Below are 22,523 nucleotides of genomic sequence, written 5' to 3'. Positions count from 1 at the left end.
GACATGGGTGAGACGTAGTTTTAACTTTTCAGGACTAGCTCATACTGTGGAGACAACTTTCTTGACATCTCTAGGAACCAATGACTGTAGAAAAGTATAAGGAGGCTTCATGGGCTTTATGAAGCACTAAATGCAATATTCTTTCCCTTCTATACCTTTGAAATTACTAACTGCTCTCAGAATAAATGGAGAAGAAAATAAGACCAAGGAGGTCTATATCACCCCTATTTTCTTTCTGATTGTCTTTACAGATTATTTTCATATTCATTTAATAGCAAATATTTCTGTTTCTCCAGCCATGCAGAGGCAGTTATGAAAGTTCATATTGATTATATATTTTTCTACATTTTCTTGTTTACTGTGCTGTGACCTCAGGCAGATCTGAGACAGGTGGACAGCTCTACTATGGTCTATCATATAAATGTCTAGCCAAAATATTTCAATATTGGACTCTTAGATTACAGCATGTTATTTCATCTGACCGGACCTTAAATACACCTAAATCAACATGACCTTCTATGTAAAATAAAAAAAAATAATTAAATTCTACACTATATATATATATATATGTATATGTTGTTAAGTTATGCCACTGCAACATTCTTTTTTGAAACCTGTATACTGCTGTTTCCTATTTTTTCATAGAATCACAGACTCATAGAATAATTTATGTTGCAAGCGTCCTTAAAGATCATCTATGTCCAAACGCTCCTGCCATGAGCAAGGAAGACCAGGTTGTTCAGAGCTTCCATTAGACCAGGTTGCTCAGAGCTGCATCCATCCTGGTTTTTAAAACCTCCAGGGACTGGGAGTCCACAATCTCTCTGGGCACCTTGTTCCAGTGCCTCACCACCCTCACAATAAGGAATTTCTTCTTAATATCTAATCTAAATCTGCCCTTCTTCTGCTTAAGGCTATTCCCCCTTGTCCTACACTATCACTACATGCCCTCATGAAAAGTGCCTGCCCAGCCTTCTTGTAAGCCTGCTTCAAACACTGAAAGGAATCATGCATTCAAAATTACAGGTTAATGAAGTCACACCAGAAACTTTATTTTAATTTAGCAATCTTATAACATTGTACTTGTATGAACTGAGTATTCACATTATCATATACTCAGGCAAAACAAAAACATTACCAGGCAGAAAATTATGAGAATTTAAACCAAAATTTGCACTCATGCATTGAATGGTGTAAATATAGAGAAAAATAATTTTATTTACCTTTGTATTCCAGGTGGAATCCAGTAAAACTAACAGATCCATCACTCCGAAAAGCCAGATGCATGGTATTTGAACTGCTCTCTATCCTCTCTGGCAGTTTGCTATCTTGAAAGCTCCCAATCAGTGGGCTGTTACTGTCTGGCCCATCATAGATATAAAGAAAATCATAATTTGGTTCTATACTGAAGCTAGAAAACAAAAAAGAGAAATATCAGATGAAATATGCTTTGCCTAACATTTTCACTCTTCTTAGCTTAAATTTGAAATTTACTGTCACTGTTTTAATAAAAGGAAAAAAAAAATCCCTCCACTGTCAGAAAAAAATGGTAATTTTTTAATAATTTCCTCCTAGCCAGAAAAAAAGAAAGCTTTTTAAATAGATAAAAAATAATAACTTTTTTTAAAAATTTATAAAAATAAACAACCTAGATCTATTGGAACCCTTGGCAGAAATGCTTTATGATACAATGCACTCAGATTTCAGCCAGGTTAAACACTTTCAGACAGCCAGAGATGATCTTCCCATATCTCTTAGAGCAAGAAGCATTTTGTCTATGATCCGTTTAAACTAAAAATATCAAGTTTTGAAACCTACCATTTTCTTCCAGACTACATTATTAACTACATTTGATAACTAAGTTAGTTAGTTAAATTCAAATTTAATTTTAGTTAAGGGCAGAGAGTCAATCAATTTTACTCTTAAGATTGTCCCTGTACAAAAATAAAGTTTTCTTAAAAGGTAGTTAGTAAGAAAATGAAAATCCAAACTATTATGTTTATACTTGACAGTAGCCCCTCACTGAAATAAATGTAGGCATTGAAGACCTGATAAAGCTCCCCATTTAACTTTTGGATTATTTCAAATATATTTCCTTGTAAAAGAAATGTGAAAGTAAAAAGTCAACAGCTTTGATTATTAAAGTGTCATAGTTCATCTTGAGTTTAAAAGGATTAGCTGGAGTAAGTTCTGCTCAAAAGACCATTTAACAGTACTTAGTGGAGTATTCAGTGTTTCTCACTCTAGGTCAGTCTGTGTGTCACCAATGAGGCAATTCTCAGTAAAGATGCAATTTTCTTTGACCAAGATTAAGCTTCTGAATTTCTATCAAAGATTCATAGCAACAGACTATATATTGAGATTTTTTTTAACTTGGTATTTGGGATCTATAAACTGTTCATAGATTCACTGGATTCACACTGCAAAACATTTTTTTATTCTAAGATGGAGGATCTCATATCTAAATGTAGAATATAAAAAGCAGAATAATCTTAAATATATTGAGCTCATGATATTAGGCCAAACCAACAAAGTGTTAGTACACAATAGAAAGTTTCCTACCAACTTACAACTTTCTGAAATCACCAACAAAATAATTATACTGTTAATTAAGTAAATATAATTGTGTGATTAATTTCTTTAGGATGGATTTACAAAAACACATACTATGTTATTGACCACCAAGAACAGACTATATGCTCTACCTCTCTAAAGAAGTCATCACATTAACACTGGTCAGAACAATACAGACACTAATATAGAACACCCAGCATAAGAAGAACTTAAATTTGATGGGACATCATAAGTATCATTTCTACCTTTTCTGTGACATATTTCCTAGTTAGGATACATAATTTTCACGCATAATAGATATATTAATTTACATCATGTGCTACAAACAGTGCAGACAGCAGAAGTTCCTTTGTGAATTCTATTAAAATCAATTTAGCCTTCTATTGTGATAAAAGTCTAGGACAATTCTATTTAATAGCCAGAACATCAGGAAGTATCTTGAGTGTCCTGAAATTATATGGACTAATAAAACTAAATGTAAAGACTACTTTTGAAAATTTGCCTAAATAGCAGCTGTCACATACAAGTAGATGAATCAATAGTTTTCATCATGAAAGACCATCCTGGTTTGAAGACATTTCAGTGAGTTACTCAATGCCACCTTCTCAGGAACTGAATCTCAGTTAAATTAAGCACAATCTATCTCAACACTAGCCAGTGTAAACAGAATGCTTTTAAGGAAACAGCAATGAGTTTCCAAGCTCCACCTGTATGTGTATTGATGACTCTGACATAGTTATTGCAACTTTTAACAAAGATAATAATTACTAATCCCTTTGGTAATTATATTAAGTACACATATACTACCCTACAGAAATCTGAATAATAATAAAGTTATAATAATGAAGCCAATAATAAAGTTATAATAATGAAGCCAATAATAAAGTTATAAACATGAATTTAAAATTTTTAAGTAGCAGCTTACCTGATAAATGCTAATGATATAACATAATCACTATTAACATTGATAGTCCAGTCACAATCTCTGCTGTGGGGATAAGGATGAGGGAAGTTTGGTGAAAGTATAAAACCTGATGAGCCAGTCAGGTTTCCTCCACAGGGAGCTGTGAATAAAAATAGACTGAACTTGAGGAAAGAAGGTAAGAGACAAAGAAGCAAGTAGCAGCAATCTGTTCACTGACATTTAGTGTCCTCCAAAAGTTAAACAAGTGAGGTATTTACAAAGCTCTAATGGAAACAAACAAAAAACATATTCACATTTTGCCTTAGACAAATACTAATACTACTATGTGAAACTCTTGCTTTTGAAATCTGTCCTTTTGCTTGCATAGCATCATTTCAAGGTTTTCCTGAATATACTGTGAACTTGAAAAATGCTCTGGCAACACACATAAAAAGACTTGACTGGATAAGTTTTCCTCTTTCTACTTCTTGTTAAAGACATTCTAAAAGAACCTTCTTAGGCTATGAAACATGATACTTACATTGATAATGCAATTATCTGCCTTTTCACCAGATAACAGTGATTAGTTCAGATCAAGATGGATATAATATAAATTAAATGTTAAAAAATATTCAAGTAATTGCTTGAACTTTTCAAACTCTGAGATAAATAAAATAGCATTAAGTACAATCAGAGTAAAACAACCACATTTTTCTGTGATTTTGAGGTTTCCAAATGTTGTGGGATTTCAGTCCAACAAAATAAATAGTAAGAAAAGAAGGAACATGTAATGAAATTTTGTTCTTCACTATTCCTTATCTAAGACTTCATGTGGCACCAGAGAATAATTAGGTTTTGTAAAGATCTTCTTTGAAAGAACTTCTTATAATATTATTCAAAAGATCCCAGATAAGATTTATATTTTTGAGTTTTTATTCTGCTAAATGATCATCTTGGCCCAGGAAGGTAATGGATTACTCAGGTCTTTTGTAACAGAGATTCTGTGAGCTTGAAGGCTATTTAAATCTCTTATAAAATCATATAGATCATTGAGTGCAACCACAAACTTACCACTGCCAAGTCCATCACCAAACCATGTCCCTAAGAGCCACATCTACATGTGTTTTACATACCTCCAGGGTCGGGGGCTAAGCCACTTCCCTGGTCAGCCTGTACCAATGCTTGGTGACCCTACTGGTGATGAAGAAATCTGTCCTTACAGCCAATCTGAACCTCCCATTGTGCAAACTGAGGCCATTTCCTCTCATCCTGTCATTTGTTACTTGGGTAAAGAAATTAACACCCTCAATACAAATTCATTTCAGGTGCTTGTAGAAAGCAAGAATGTTTTCCCTGAGGCTCCTTTCCTCTAGGCTGTACAATGTCAGCTTCCTCAGGTGATTTTCATAATGCTGTTATCTGGACCCTTCACCAGCTTTGTTGCCCTTCTCTGGACTCACTCTATTACGTCAATATCACAAGCACTGAGTACAGAAGGATGATTGCTGCCCTGATCATGCTGGCCATACCTTGCTGATACAAGCCAGGATACCACTGGATTTCTTGTGGGCCTCTGGACACACACTGGCTTGTGTTTGTCCACCTGTCAACCAATGCTCCCAGGTCCTTTTCCAATGGGCAACTTCCCAGCCATTGATCCCCCAAGCCTGGAGTGCTCCATGGTGTAGTGCAGGACTCATCACTTCACCTTGTAGCAGTGGTCTTGGCCCACTGATCCAGCCTCACCAAATCCTGCTGCAGAGCCTTCCTACCCTCCAGCAGATCAACACTCCAGCACAACTTAGTGATGCCAGAAAACTGAGAGTGTGCTCAGTCGCCTCATCCAGATCATCAATAACGAGATTAAATAGGACTGGCCCCAGTACTGAGACCTGGGGAATGCCACAGGTGACTGGCCACCAGCTGGATGTCACTCCATCCACCCTGACTCTCTGGCTGAGCCATCCAGTTAGTAGCTACCCAGTTAAGAGTCCAGTGAACCTGTCCAATGAACAGTCAGTTTCTCCATGAGAATGATGCTGGAAATAGTGTCAAACACTTAACCAAATGCTGGATAGTTAACACTCCCTGAGCAGGTGTCTTTGTCATACAAGGCGATCAGGATGCTCATTCAGAAGCTACCTTTCATAAACCAGTGTTGTATGGGCCTGATCCTCTGGTTGTTCTGTATATGCTGTGTGATTGCACTCAAGGGAATTTGTACAGATAAAGATGATATGTAAAGGTATAATTAAACCTTCTGGGAAACATACAGAGTATTTCCTAATACCATGAGAAATATTGCTTCCAGCTCGGGAGCATTCAACACAAGAAATACATCGACCCTTTGGAGAGAGTCCAGAGGAGGGATGATCAGGGAGATGGAACACCTCTCCTACAAAAACAACCTGTGAGAGTTGGGATTGCTCTGCCTGGAGAAGACAAGGCTCCAGGACAATTTATGGTGCCTTTCAGTGCCTAAAGACGGCCTACAAGAGAGCTGGAGGGGTATTTTTCACAAGGTCATTCAGTAGCAGGACAAGGGGGAAGTGTTTTAAACTTAAAAGTAGTTTTGGATCAGGTTTTAGGAGGAAATTCTTTACCAGAAGGGTGATGAGACGGAGCAGGTTGTCAATGGAATTTTTGGATGCCTATCCCTGGAACTCTTCAAGATAAGGCTGGATGGGGCTTTGAGTAATTTGATCTAAGAGAAAGTGTCCCTGACACAGCAGGAGAGTGGGAATTAGGCAGTTTAACCCAAACCACTCTGTGAATCTATGATTCTAATAATTAAATCACAGGTCATTTATGAATTCAAGTAAAGCAAGTAGAATACTTAGGTAGATTAACATATCCACAGTCACAGTACATATGAGTATATTCTTTCTACATATTATCTATATGTTTACATTAAATGGGAGTAATGAATAGTAAAATTAACTCAAAACAAAACAAAACACCAAAAATTTAGAATCTTTGTTTACATTTTTGTATTAAAATTGGTGTTGAATCCTAAAATCATCATTTTGTGTAAAAACAGAAGTGGAAACAACAGACACTAGGATGGCTTTAAGAACACAATAATATCACAAATTAATAGTAGTGGCAAATGCATAAAATATATATTCCAGACCTAGCATAATTTTTTAAATTTTTTTTGACAACTGCTGAATACAATTTTTATCACAATAACATTTTCCCAGATGTTTCAGTTGATAGGTAAAGTTCCATTAGGTACAAGGGAACAGATGGGAGAAATCTCATTTAGTGTGAAACATTTATTTATTTTTACAATAAGGATAATAAGTGCAAATTTTCTATCCTCAAAAAATTAAAATTTGTATTGTTTCTAATTAAAAGCATATGTCATTGAATGTTCCTTTGTCACAATTTCAAAATGAGTAAAATTAAATTGTTATAAAAGAACAGATATTCATTAATTGTAAAATAGTTCAGTTAAAAAACCTTTGACTTTCTGTAGCCTTGTTGAAGTAAACGTTCCCGTAAAAAAGGAACTGGGAGGTTGTATGGAATGTAAAGGCTGCTCATGAGCTGGAACTAATGTTCTTCAGTATAATCCTGTACATTCTTCTTTTTCGTGTACTTTAATGATTTAGGTTGCACTCTCTGCGTATCCTAGGAATGAAAATGTGAAGAATACCAAAGAGGATATTTGGGTTATTCACTGTAACCAGGCTTCACTGAAATGATCACTAAAGTGTATAAATCTGATGACATTTTTGAAGTATTCTGAATTGGCATATACTGATACAAGGAAGTTAAATGCTATGTCCTTGTTCCAGACTAAATTCTGCAAATGTCTGCATTCATGCTACTTTCCTGAGCTCTTGATTTAGTTTAGTGCCCCATTAGCTCATTGATAGAATATTTCCGTATGAGTAACTTCTTTCTTATATACCTGTTCTTTCTTTACACACATCAGCAGTTACCTCTGCTGTTTACAGTGTTTCCATTTAATTCTTCCTAAGGTCTGTTGATAATCAAAAAGAGAATAAATGGAAAGTATACTAAGCCAGACAGACAGACACAATATATTTTATTTCAAGTCATGCCATTAACAGCAGTAAAAGATAATAATAAAAACCATAATCTTCAACTTTGAAAAATATCTCCCAGATAAAATTTTCTTCCTATAGAATGGTTTCAGATTATTCTAATTGTCAGTTCATAAGATAATAAGTTGAGAATGTTAACATAATCTAGTGAAAAATGTTATTTGATTATGTTTCCCTTTCCAGTTTACTATCGTCTCTAAACTTAGTCACATACTTTTGTTTCTGTGCATTTTAATTAAATTCTTATGTGTTTCAGAATCCATAATTTTCTGAATTTAATGTGTAGAAAATTATTATTGCCATAACCTTATTTTTAGCTGAGGACAGACCAGCTCTGAAAACAAAGTTTAAAGAAAATCTTTTACAGTATTGGACATAAGATGTGAGACTGAACAAATATAACAGCTCATGTCAAAACACTATGAAAAATATATAATTTTTATGTGTTATGCAGTAAAAACTAGATGTAGATTATGTGAGCCTGTCTTTATAAAACCCTGCATAGACACAGTGGTAAGCAAGCACTGAGCCTTACTGTCTCTATGGTGATCTCAGCATTCATTATTTCTATACAAGGAACTATAGGTTGGGGTGGTTTTTATTTACCATTTATTTTCTCTAGGAGGCAACAAAATCTTATTCCACAGCTTTCTGGCTTTTATTTATTTATTTAGTTACTTCTTAAGAAATGAAACAGAATGTATGGCTTCATTTATTTTTTTTTAAAAAAAATCCCAACATATTAAATAAAGAATCATTGCATTATTTGATTTTGAAAGGAAAGTACCATTGGAATTAAGTGTTTACAAAAAACCTTTTTATAGATATAAATACGAAAAACAAGACCTTGCCTGAAACAAAACAGTAGGAACAAACAAAATCGAGCCACAAGGAAAAAAATATTGACCTATGAATTTCTGAGGAAAGCCTAAAACCTTGTGAGACAGTTGATAGTTCCCCTAAATGTATAGTTAAACTGAATCCTAAAATCTGTTTTTGCATACCAGAATTTTTAATGTAATCTCTGAGAAAAATAAGCAAATACAGTCACTTAAGATTCTGGTATATATGCAGGATTGGATCCAGAAAATCTTTGAAATGGAAAACATGGAGCTATTTTTTGCAGAACAGACACAAACCAAAGGACTGTCTTTTGGCAGAAACCTGCTCTCAAATTTATAGTTTCTCAGAATACCTGCAGTATAGAAGAATTTTTAATTACTATCTTTCATTCAAATACATGAATCATTATTTAACTCTTTGTTATTGTCCCATTGCTAGTACCTTAGAAAGGAAGATGTTCTTAAAATTTTGTGAGGCAAGACTAAGGGAATTAAAAAAAACAAGGCACTCCCACAGGTAAGAGCAATTAAAACCAACCTTTCCCTCATTTTGGGCATTAATAATTACAGGTTTGAAAAGACACTTTGGTGTGTAAAGAACCAGTAAAATAGATCTAGAACATGGTACAACTATACACGTTCAGAATTATCCCTGCCTCTTATTCTTTCATCAAAATTATGTTTGTTTTTTTTTTTTTAACTTTGATAAATGATGATGATGTTGAAGTTATGTGTGGGGTAAGTATTGCACAGTTTGGATTTACAGGGATGGAAGCAACATTAATGAATATAGTACAAGTTATGAGAAAAAAAAAATCAATGAACTTCAGGGAGTACTGAGGTACAACACAGTTTTGAAATCACTTAGCTCCAAGAAAAGGTTTGCACACTCTAGTCTATTAGCAGTTCATATTCTCCAAGAATGTATCATTATAGGAAATCAATGGAGAATAACTTCATGCTTGACATTTGGACAAATAAATCATCATAATAAGCATTCTTGCTACTCTGTGTACAGTAGGTGTTTTGCATGAAGTGTGGAACTTACCAGTATTAATTAAATGGATGCTTGCAGCTAAAATCAAGTGTATGCATATTTAATATGTGCTACAGACAGAATGTCAGTTGAGCACCTACATCTACATTTAATCTATTTTGTAATATCATCAACTCACTATTGATAGTGATTAAAACTGTTTATAATAGGGTAATTATTTTTCAGTTGAGATACATTTTTAAAAACAGCAATATCAAATAAGGCCAACATGAGAGAAAAATATTTTAACTTTAGGGCCCAGAGGCCTAGAATTCCTTTTACTTGTTCACTTAGATATTTATGGATGTTCAGTCACCATTACTATAAAATGCATATTTTCACATCTAAAAATTATGAGAGATGAGCAATAAAATGTTTCTTTACTGCAGTCTTCCAGAAAATAGTCTAGACAGTTTTTGTCTTCAAGCCCATAAACTCACACGACTCAGAAAGGCATAGTAAGGAGAGTAAGAACAGAGAAAATAATACTTTAACACGTTAAGTAGAATAGCCAAAACACCAAGTCAGTACTGTAGTGTTTGCAAACACCTGTCTGCAGATATGCATGAACAAGGTAGACAGTGTGCATACAGAGGATATGCAAATAGAATGCAGATTTTATTTGTAACAGCTAAGGTCAAGATAAGTTTATTAAATGAAGGAGAGTGTTTGAAAGCTTTGCAGAGCTCCTTGCAGTTGTAATCTTTGGCAAATTCCTCCCTGCAATGTTTGTCAAAGAACACACTACCAAGCATAATAGTCACTGACACTGACTGGTTTTCTCTGTCCCAGATCATCAAATTATAAATGAGATGGCCCTGAGAGGGAGTGCATGAGAACTATTATACTAACAACTGCAGAGGAAAGGTTTTGGTTATGACTATCAGAGGTTGATGTAAAATCATTTTTAAGATGTGCAGTACGTGCATTCTCTTTAAACAAGTTCCTAGAACAGTGTAATTAATTACTTAATGATTTCTATTTTTAAGAAAACATTATTTAATTTTTTTTCAGCATACCTATACAGACTGGTGGGTTTGGCTGCCAGAAGTACCGGTTTTCTACCTGAATGCAGGTTATTCTCTCATCTCCTTGAAGTTCATAGCCAGGGTCACACTGAAAAATGACAGTGTCTCCAGGTTCTCTTCCATCACCATTTCTAGTTCCATTCATGGGGACACCAGGATCACGACAGGCAGTCGCTACAGAACCTAGCAACACAGTGAAAAAATATAAATATATTTTTGAAAAAAAAAATCCATTTTGCATCATTTTTCTAATCAGGAAGATCTGCAAATTCAAAATTTCCTTAATCACTTAAAATTGCTGAGAAATCATCAAAAAATCTGATGCTTTTATACTATTAATTTTTTCTATCTCCTTTAGTCATTAAAAGTGCCTAATTTTTCTTTTAGTTATTTTTTAATTCTGTGAAGCACTGCAGCATGCAGAAAGGAAAGGAGGAGATTTCCTATTACCCTGGACATTTAGTACTTTTAACTTAGAGCAATTTTTAATATGAATAAAATTAAAAGCAGATTAAGGACTCCAGGTTTTCCAGTTAAGGTATGCTTGCATACATCTTCAATTCTCCATAATTCTATAGTTCATAAATGTATCTATGATGTAACATTCAGCTGTGACCTTGGAAGAGAATTTTATTGATCACTCATGTCTATACCCTTGCATATGACCTATCTACAAAACAAGACTTTTGTAGTAATAATAAAGAAATCATTACAAAAAATACACATGGATTTACTCTGAGACAATATACAGCTATATATTATACATCAGTATGGATTATTATTAACATGAAGTACAATCACAACGATTACAAAAAAGTATAAAAAATTTAAAGAAATTTTCTTCTTCATCAATGTAATAAACTGTGCACTAAAACTAAAACGTAAGCTTTAGCAAAAAGTAAGTACATCAATATTTATTCAAGTAAATATTATTTCCTACTAACATTATGGAACAGAAACATGTTATATGTATTACAAATAAATACCAAATGTCAGACTTGCCTGTGGAACTAGTCCCACTGAGCTCAGCAATCTGTGTAACATAAACACAAAGTGGCAGTACTGAGATTTAATTCAGATGCCCTCTTTCTGGGAAGGTAATACCAGCAGACAGCAATCTATTCATCCAAAATGTGTCTGGGTTTTGTATTTACAATGTTCTTGAAGAGAAAATTTTGGTCTTAACTGTATTTATCTTTAAAAAAAAAACCAAAACAAAACTCTCCAAGGACATTCCTTTCTGAGACATACTTAATAAAAATATAATTGGTGCAATACAGTTATAGCTGTATAAAAATTGGGATTTTTATGGGTTTTTTTTAAACCTAGGAAGTACTGACTATAGGGAAAGTCCCCACAAATAAATTCTCTCAAAAAATCAAGCATGAACAGAAGGGGAAAATTTTCCTTCTTAGTCCTCAAATATTAAATATATATTTCTTTTAAATGTTTCATAATAAATTAAAGACAGTTTTATTTAAAAAAAAAATATTTGAATTTTTTAAAAAATTCTGCTTTAGACACTATCAAGACTACTTGTTTGTATCTTTAAATATGTTCCTGGGTTTAAACTTAGAAAAAATACTACTAAGATATGAGATTAATAAAATTTACTGTGTTCTGCCCACTTTAATATCATCTGTCTTGAATTTTGCCATAAAAAAGAAAAACAGTTCTCTGCTTTTTCTAAAACATGCAATTCCAGAAGAATGGGGGCTGACTCTCACTCAGAATTTGCAATCAGTCTTGAAGGACCAAAGGGACAATGTTGGCATGAAACTTGTTATTGTCTGTTCATCATATTGCTCTTACTGGATTGCATCATTCTGAAAAAAAATTGGATATGGCTGAAAAAGACATGAAGTGGCCACATAGGAATTTCTGATACAATCTCTTTTGGCTATTTTAATCACTTACTAATATTTATGCAAATTACTTTTATAAGATGAGATCTGTGCCCCAAACTTATCACCTTACCCTTATTTGCCTTGTATAGCAGTAATCTGGCATGCTTGCACGCTTGCTCAACACACCTCCTGGTCTTTTGGCTTTGCAGCCAAATTCATGAAGCATGGATTGGATAAGTGGAGTATGAAATGGATGGAAAACAGGTTGGTGTGCCAGGTTCAAAGAGAGTCCATGATCCAAAACCTAGGCAGGAGCTGTTTAGCAGCAGTGTCCCTCGGGGGTGGTTGTTGACTTCAATATTCATTAAAGATGGGGACAATGAAACAAAGTTAGCTTTTGGCAAGTGTGCAGACACTGGCTGATCAGTAGACATGCTCTAGTGCAGGGATGCTATTTAGGGAGGTCTCAGTAGGCTGGAGAAAAAGGCTGAGACAAACTTCAGGAGGTTCTAAAAAGGAAATTCATCTGGGAAAAATGAATCCCAAGGAAGAATTCACCAGACATCAGCTTTATGGAAAAAGAATAGAGAAGACAAAAGCCCTTCTAGGAAGCATGTGTGCAGCAAAAGCACAAAGATAGTAATCAGAAGATGCAACAAGCAAAACTCCAGATGTATAAAGGAAAACACTGTTTGCCTGTTTTGTGACCAGGGAATTGGACTAGAGGTCTTCAGAGGTACTTTCCAACTTTAACTATTCCATGAATATTTTTAAACTTTTCTAATTCACACTAAATACACACAGACCTAATTTAAAAACAAAACCATTGCTTTAAGACTGTTTTTTGCATTAGAACACTAGAATGCAAAAGAGAGCTTAAGAGAGCTTCTCTGCTCCCACTATGTCATCATCTGGGTTTTAGAATTTTAAGTAGATGTTTTCTAGAAGTCAAATTCTCATTTTTTTTCTGAGTTTGTTCAGCACTTTGAAAGGCTCTATTAAAAGTATGAAATCTAACTGAAGGGTTTATGAATTGGTTTGACAGACCAGGTAAACTTCTCTACAGGCTGATAAAAAATTTACTCTGAATGGACAGGATGTAATAAAGGGAAAGAATGCAGTATGCCATTAAAAGTACTGAATATACTTTGATTTATCATAAATAAATAATCATTTATTAGGCTAGATTTGCCTAAAATCTGTGGGAAATTTTTCTTCTCTCTTCTCTTTAAAGTGCTAAGACAAAAAATCTTCATAATACAGCTACTACATGATATGTGATTTATTTATTCATGTAGTTGTATGGCATTATCCTAAATATCATCACCAGGATAATAAAACAGTGATGAGTTCTTAGTGAAAGCACACTGTAGAGCTATAAAGCTACTAACTTGGAGCACTTAGTACAATTTTTCACACAAACTTTGGAGATGTGATAGGGTAATAACAGGAAATAGCCTTAGGTATTCATATTGGAATATTCAAATATATGTACAAGGTTTTGAAAGACATTTTTCTCTAAATGTTTAATTTGTATCTATAACAATCTACTTATTTTAAAACAAGAACTTTGTGTCTTTCACCTCCACTTCAACCTATACACCTACCTCCATGGAGCATTTCAACAACTGGAACTGAGAGACTTAGATACCAAATTTCAGCTGTTATTTTACTTTAATGGTAATTTTAAATTGTGGTAAAGGTTTATGTATATAAATTATGGTAGAATGTTTTATATATACATATGAAATTCGACCATAATTTATGGTATGTATATATCTCCATCCATCCATCCATATACATATATATGTATATATATGTATATATATATATATATATAAAAATACACATGTTGGTTTGTTTATTTGTTTATTTGATTTTCTTGAATGTCACCATACTTTGTGGTGGAAATAAGTCGGCATTACAGAATTCCTAAAAAAGACTGTTTCCTTACATTTTTTTTTTCTCTCTAATTAATTTCAAGGAGCATAAACCAGGAGAAGGTATCCAGAGTTCCACAACTACAGGGAGATTGGAACATAAAAAAGGAAATAAATTGGAACATAAAAAAAAAAGAAAAAAATATTCCTTCATGGTATTTCCGAACACAATATATCTTGCTTTGTAAGCACATGTCTAAATCAACTTGCTTAATTAGGAGTGGGATTAATTTAATTTAATCTTGGCCATGGAAAAGTTAGGTGTCTTATTAAGAAGCTTGTTCCCCAGATTCCCTCTACAATCAGTATCACAAGCGAGAAAATTTTACTTAAGGTTGACACTTAATGTTCTCATCCACTGGAACAGAAGGGAATACATTATTTTTTTTAAATTTAGACAGAAATTATGTATTAATAATCTATATTAAATGTGTAGTCTCTATTTTAATATTAAATCTGTTGGTAAATTCCATTTTTACTTGCTTATTGTCATATATTTACCTCAAAGAGGAGGTGGATTTTGTTTTTTTTAATAAATAAATTTGTCAGAATAAGAATCTTCAAACACATAAATATCTTTTTTTTTTGAGGAAAAAATTTAAAAATAGTTATGCAAGAAGGAGACTGGAGAAAGAATATCTCAATACAGTTTGCAATTATAGAAGTAATGCATTTCTGGAGAGTTAACATATATTCCCCATGTATTGAAACTGAATTTCTTAATCACAGCTTTCTGTCATGTCTGCTGTAGCCATAAGGGTTTTTTCATGTGCCTGACTCTAGCTCATCATTACTACTGTTAAAAGTTGTGTATGTTTACAGGTTTTTTATTTCAGAGAGGCTATCTGTGTGTTCTGACATCCATTCTCAACTCTTTTTGCTTCTTTAATATGTTTATTTTTTAATATTTCTTTTCATTACCTATGTTAAGCCTATTTTTTTTCTCTCTTTAATGTGTCAATACTGTTTATGAACTGTATATTCCAATAAAAGAAGTGGAATTTTTTTCCTGTTATATATTCAGGCACCTCAATCACTGAAGTGATCACATCATTCCCCATGAAAATTTGTGGAGTAAGCAAAAATTCTTGGAATAATGCCTTTATATATGCCTGATTACCTGCAATGCAATCTTGAGAGCTTTCTGCAAAATAAAGATTGGGCTATCACAGTTCCCCATGAATTCATGTAGAAGCACTAAATTCTTTGTGATGTATTAGAGTTGATAAAGTAAGAAAAGAATACCTCATGATTTATTCTATTACAATAATTGGAAACTCAGAGTAGGAAATATTGTCTTAAATAACTAGCAAGCTGTGATTTGTGAATGTAATCCATTAAATTCCTATAAAAACATTTTTTATGGGAAATGGACAAACCTCAGATGTGTCTATTACCTAATATATGCAGCATAACAGGTGCAAGAGTGACTCTGTGTGTAGCACAACCTGTGAGTGACCATCTGAGAGCCTTTTTTCTCTAATGAAGAGAGAAAACTGCAGAAACCTATTTTATTTTTTATCTTGGCACTGCTAGTTCGGAGTAATCACATGCAATCAGTCAAACAATTTGAACTAGATAAAGAATTAAGAGACAATTCTTGATCACAAATTCCAGGATGAGGATGAACACAGTTCATGCTCAAACTGTTCAGTGAGTGAGAGATTGGTGAACATATGAGATACACAGAGCTTGTGTGTCTCTCTACATGGTCAGAGTGACAGAAAGTGTTTCAACACAATTATTACACACTTCTGAGCTGAGCATGTAAAACAAAACTCCAGATTGTGTTTTGGTTTGCAGTGGGGCATGGTTTTGGAGCAGATGAGTTGTTTTCATTTGGATGAAGCTAAATTTGAAGATACACTACTGAACTACGCTAGAATGACTCTGAACTAAGAATATCTCTAAACAGTGTTGCCAGCAGCGGTTCATTACCAGCTGTTTCAATCCATGTATCAGCTCCTCTCAGTTCTTCTGTGTGATGTGCTAACACAGAAATAACTGAAGGACCCACAAGTGAGACTTAATATCTCAGATAGCCATATAACCATATTTTCTAATTTAGACTTTGAATATGAGATCACCAATCCTCCAGAAAACAAATGCCACTGCACAGGCAGAAGTATTTACTCTGGAAAGTTGTTTATCTTACACAAATCTTGCTAGGTGACTTGAATAAAGTGGGGCAGAATCTTGTTTAGAATCTTGGCAACCAAGCCATGCAAAAAATTAATTTCCCTTCCACCCAAAACTTGTTTGAATTTTTCCAAAGAGCATTCATATAAACAGATTCATATGTTTTGAGCAGTAGAGTTGAGGGAGATGTTCCTAAATCATCTCTTTATGAGCTGTACAATACTGTGCAAATGCTCCTACAGAGCCACAGAAACCATTAAACAGCATTCAATCATACCCAGAAAAGATGTAAACACAGATCTTTCTACAAATGTCCTTTATGTGGGGTGTAAAAAAGTTTTGTTATATCTTTTCAATAATAAGGAAAAAATATGTTTAATCCGTAAATCAGATAATTAAATATTCTAAATTGATTATTTCTGCTTCAAAAGCCATAAGTTACTATCAGGTTCAAAAAGTTTCTGAGACTTCATAAGTCCAGGCAATTTAGCAGGTGACTGAAATGTTCTAAAAGGACAGCTCTAATTTCGTGAAGGAAAGATACCTTGAAACACAGCATTAAAAGTTTGACAAGGTTATAAGAGACTCCACTTATGCTGGAAACAATAAAATAAATGTCTTGAGATATCTTGGTGTTAACAGTGATTTCTAAATTTGATGTCCTAATGCATACCAAGTCAAATATAATTAAAGAGTCTGAATCACAAAGCTGAAGAAATTATGAAAAAAAAAATTTTTTCTTCCTTTATTTTTTTCTTTTTCCAGAGCCCACAGTCATGTCAGCAGCTTCAAGCCTTCCAAATTTCAGGGCCCTCATAACACAAATCATGTTTAAAATATTATTATAAACTTATTTAAACCAACATATTCTTCCAAACTCCTATCACTTTAAATAAAGGTTTTCTAGTATTGCTGGTCTTTCAAACATGCATAAGCCTGCACCAAACCTGAAAGCACCTCCAAAATACAAGCTGTCTCAGGACCCACATAATACCTTTGCTCATATGGACACTGCAGTCTCCCTGAATCTCTAATGCTGTTTGAGAACCAGGTAAGCCTGGTATTTGCTATTTTAAATCCAACCTTCTATATAAATTTTCCTGAAAAAGAAAGAACAAATTACCTACATCATTTTCATGGTCTTCTACCAACAGAAGCATTGCAGATAGCATTTCTTTAGTCTATTTTTAACTCTCTTTTCTGCTGTAGATCTAACAGATATTTAGAAGCATGGTCATTGTAATTCTTAAGTAAATTCTAACCACAGACTCCATTTGTTGATTTTGCATGACTTCATGGATTCTATCTAAGTTTGTCAGTTATTTTTTGAAGATTAAAATGGGAAAATATTAGGAATAAATCAAAGAATCAGAATTTCGTTTTGGACATCCTTTCAATGAAGAAGATTAACAACTTGCATAACCAGGTTTTCTAGGTTGTATAGGCAGGTCTCTGTGCTAAAGAAACTTCCCCATCCAACCATCCTGGACCAACTCTGGCAGTCACACTTGCACAACCAAAGCTTGGGCTAAGGCTCCTTCATGGCCACACACCCCACACCCACAGTCAGAACAAGATTCCTCACCAGCTTGACCCCATCTCAGACATCAACTGAACTTGTTTTAAAACTCTTTTTTACACTGTAACCTGGTATAGCCTCTCTTTTGGGGGTGTGGGTGGGGATGGTAAATGGGGGAGGAGGGCAACAATGGACATGAAGATTTTTCTTAAGGGTCTTTATCTGATTTTACTATCAGATAGGATTAGAGATGGGTTATCAGAAAGGATAGGTTATGGATAGTACTACTAGATACATCGTAGTTCTTAGGGAGATAAATGACATTGGTTTAATGAGATAATTTTACTTTTTCGTATTGTTTTTGTTTTTTCAATTTATCCAAAGCACTACACTTCTCTTAGTGTGTTTTATTGGAAACCTTAAGAGTTATTTTATCTCCAGTTCATAAGTAATAATCTTTTTTTTCCAATAATATGAACTCTCCAGCTTGGAACAGGTATTATTTCTTAAGTATTTGCTCAGAGTTTTGGCAATGAGTATGAAACTCAGGCCCAAATAAATAAATTGACATATGGCTTCAGATAATTTCTGAAACTCAATAAAAAATGGATACTGTGACAATATCTAATCAGGCTGGCAATGCATTCCAGCTGGAAAGGATTTTGAAAAACCTAATTTCATTTAGATTGAATGTTTAGGGCTTGGGGTTTTCTGGAACGTTTTGGTTCTTTAAAGATTTTTATATTATATCAGACTGCACATTTCTTTATGTATACATGTGAATACAGTGAGATAGAAATAGCTTCTCAAAAAGAAGAAATTACGAGAAACTTGGACTACGTGAAAGGGCTGCTCATGCACTGAAAATTCTTACTAATGGTAATTCTGTTCTTAATGACTGAATTAAACAAAAAATTATTCAGATGGTTTGAGGTAAAATGTGTGAGTTTCATTTGGTGGTCTGCAGAATAGTGTACAACCTGCTTTGTTGCAACTGTTAAGGATGGTTGTACAACAGAGAACAGCACTTCTGGTTTGCCTTGATCCTTTAACTGAAATCTTCTGAAGAGAGGGGGAGATTGTTCCTATGTTAAAAGTTAAATTTTTTATTTTGCCTTTTAGTTTCATAGATTGTATATTTGCATTATAGATTTATAGTTTCAAAACACCGAGAATATTTTGATAGTTCCTAAAGATAAGGTAAAATCTTTAATCTGTCTGAATTTTTTACTTTTGTCAAATTTTTCCAATAATTTTTTTATTTGTTTGGTTGAGCTGGGTTGGGGGGGGTGGGGAGGGTGTACTATAATTGATAAGTTTGACATTGATGCAGAATTTGATTCATCATTTGGTAATATTCTGTCCATACACTTGAATGTAATTACCCTGTTCTTTGCAAAGGCAATAATTTCTTTGTTGAAAGAAGTATTATACTATAGTCACTTGAAAAATATAAAGAACACTGTCAAAGAATAGCTTCTGTTTTCTTTAGTATTGTACATATTACATTTTATCAAAACAACAATGGAATATTAATAAGAATAAAGATTCTATGTTTATATATTTAGCAAGATTTTTAAATTAATCTCTGCAAATGAATTTTATCTCAGACTGCAACTCAGAGTATGTCCAGCCTGTAATTGAAGATACCAGCCCACTATGTGGAAAAATAATTTTTTCCACATTCATACACATAGGACCAAAAGACAAGCAAGATCAGTCAAGAGTCTTTTCTCTTTCTGTCAATTATGAGATCAGGCAGATTACTGGAATGCTGTTAAGAAAAAATATAATTTCCCTGACAAAAAAATAGCAGCCAAAATCTCTCTTTTATATTACCATTTTTCAAAATGGGTATCCCTGGGCAGAAACGAGGAAAGAGGGAAAGAAGGAACAGACAATAAGCTGACAAACTTGAAGTCAACTCCATTGTAGCGGGGTGTTTGTGCTACACTGATGGCTGGGCTTTGTGATCTTAGAAGTCTTTTCCAACATTAATGATTAATTTTTATATATATGTATATATATATATATATATATATATATATATATATATATATATATTTCTGTGATGTTCAGTTCATTACAAGCTTGGAATAAAACCTCCAAAACACTTTCCTTTCCTTTGATATGTATTGTATACAATAGAATATGCACTTCTCTTACACTCATTGACTTAAAAAGGAGAGATGTTCAAATGAGAAGAGACTAAGACCTTGGAGAAACAGAAGATAAGTCTCAAAATAGTTGTCCCTCCTGTACATTTGTGAACTCTACTGCAATCTGAATGTAAAAAAAAGGTAAGAGTCCTGAAGATGTACCTGTACTTGCAGGAAAGATTCCATCACATGCATGCATGTGCATGTATCTATAAAGGATGGCACATGAATGATAAAGGAAACTAATGATACTGAAAATGATGAACTTATCTCCAAAGTAACATTAACTAGAATGAATGAAAAACAAAATTGCTTAGTGACAACAGAGAACAGAATAACTATGGCATCCAATTTATCTCCCATTGGAAAATGGCTTCCCCAGTCATGTTGTTGAATGTCAATTCCACAGTTTTCTTCTGTCTTTTGTATCAAATACTTAGCAAGATACCACTTTGGAGAATTCTGCAAAAACATCTCAATATACTGTTCTCCTAGGTACAGAATTTATTGCAAGAAAATGAACTCCATGTACATTTAATGATGTGCAACCTGTCACCTGTGAGCAGTTTCGTACAAATAAATCACATAAGCCTCAAATGATGGATTTGTCAGTCCGACAGTATTTTGCTTGATGTTCTATATAAGATTGCAATTGTGGACTGATGAGTAATCAATCTAGCATATGAATGCAGAGACTAATTGTCATGGTGAATTTTTCACAAGACAAGGGGTCTGGGTTAAGTTTCTTTGTATGCAGAAGACAAAACAGGATAAGTCTTGGTTCCTTGCAGTTTTGTCCACTTATTGGTAGCAAAGGAAATACAAAGGAAGGAAAGCTTAATTGAGATTATACTCCTTATCCAATCAATGGAGTCATATAATTTTGGCCCCAAAGAGGCAAACTATATTATAAGCACTGGCTATTTGATCACCAGTCTTCCTCATATCCTCATTCTATGATTTGAGACTTCGAATAAAATCATAGACTTGTGTATGTGGATATAGACCAAATTGTAATGCTTTTCTGTTGGTGTCACACTTAGCATTAGGAAATTACCTGGCACACAAAATAGCACAACCTGTATATTTATGACAAATTTTTAGTGACTAATACGAAACAGAAAATACAATACATGGTATTGATTAAATCTTCAAAGTGTCTCAGTTGAAATAATTTCAAGGATTTCTATTATTACATAAATATTTTGCTGTCTGGTGCTCTATTTTGATCAATAGTTGACTTAGATTTCAATGAAAGAGATTGGATTAACCAAAGGAAAAAATATATGGAAGTTAGAGAACCTTTTCTGAAACAGAAAATTAATTTTATTTATAATAATAAGAACCAAACTAGTATAGTTTTGCACTTCCAAATTTACATTGCTGTATACACAATTACAATATTTGTAATGGACTTCTTCTGCAATAAAAATAACCCATTGGAACTGAAAATTTTATCTAGAAACTTAAAGCAGTGTTCAATTTTATTATTCTTTTAGAGAAAAAATAGCATCAGATTTTTCAGATTTAATGAATAGCTTTTCCACATATGAAATTAAAATATGAAATTAAAATATTAGCCTGAGACACACAACATTTGAAATTTTGAACTCTGTCAGCTTGATTTCTCTGGAATGCCACGTCACGAGTCAGACAAAGTCCACTTTACATATGTAAATTTAGTACAGGTGAGTAGACTTTCTATTCATATAAGTCAAAAGAGTTTGGACAATCTATACTGCATGAGGTTTAAAAATCAAGAATTTCAATCTCAAATATAAGTAAAAGAAGTTACTTTTATGGTGACATGGTGGAGAGGAGGATTTGTTTATTTATAATGCTAAAAATACTTATAATGTAATTATAAGTCACCAATTTCTTTTGATATTTCCTTTCAGCTTTCACTTATTAATACTATAACTCCAGGTCTCTCTAGCTACAAGTCATTACCAAGGCATTTTAAGGTAAGCATTGACTCATAGTATTTGCCTGCATGAAATGCACATACCATCTATGCTACTGAAGTGAGAGATGACAGCTACGAAGTCATTGCCATTTACAAACTTGTGACAGGAATGAAACTTTTGTCATTGAAAGATATAAATTGTCACTCCTTTTACTAATATCTACTTCTTGAAAGAAAGGTAACAGCCAATAGAAGGATACAAATCTATTAAATGGTTTCTTTCTTTTTAAGCCTCTTGATGCTAAAAACAAAGCAAAATCAAACAAAAAAAATCTCCCAAAATCAAACAAAAAAAATCCCCAAACTAAACAAGAAAACACACACCAATACCACCTCCTACAAACCTAAAACAAAGTTACTTAACTAAATTTAAAAGTGTGGACATCCACAGATATTTCCGATACGAAAGTAGTGCTCCTGAAATCTAGAAATCCAAAGGATTCTGCTCGAAGTTGAAAGATATCAGCAAACCAGAGTGTGAAAATATTTTAGA

The 22,523-nt window shown here is 33.5% G+C and overlaps 1 protein-coding gene across 7 annotated transcripts in view; it reads right to left on the bottom strand.

Moving 5' to 3' along the window:
* Nucleotides 1-22,523, bottom strand: part of CSMD3 (CUB and Sushi multiple domains 3) — a 580,686-nt gene that overhangs the window by 167,005 nt on the left and 391,158 nt on the right. For all 7 annotated transcript variants that reach the window (XM_074556146.1, XM_014263981.3, XM_074556154.1 and 4 more), the window contains 3 exons: nucleotides 10,452-10,643; nucleotides 3,500-3,638; nucleotides 1,224-1,411 (listed from right to left, as the gene is read on the bottom strand). In XM_074556146.1, coding sequence (XP_074412247.1) covers nucleotides 1,224-1,411; nucleotides 3,500-3,638; nucleotides 10,452-10,643 — 519 coding nt within the window. The remainder of the gene's footprint in view (nucleotides 1-1,223; nucleotides 1,412-3,499; nucleotides 3,639-10,451; nucleotides 10,644-22,523) is intronic.

Source organism: Zonotrichia albicollis, chromosome 1 (assembly GCF_047830755.1).
Source record: "Zonotrichia albicollis isolate bZonAlb1 chromosome 1, bZonAlb1.hap1, whole genome shotgun sequence".
NCBI classification, from domain to species: domain Eukaryota; kingdom Metazoa; phylum Chordata; class Aves; order Passeriformes; family Passerellidae; genus Zonotrichia; species Zonotrichia albicollis.
This window is presented reverse-complemented; position numbering and strand designations above follow the sequence as displayed.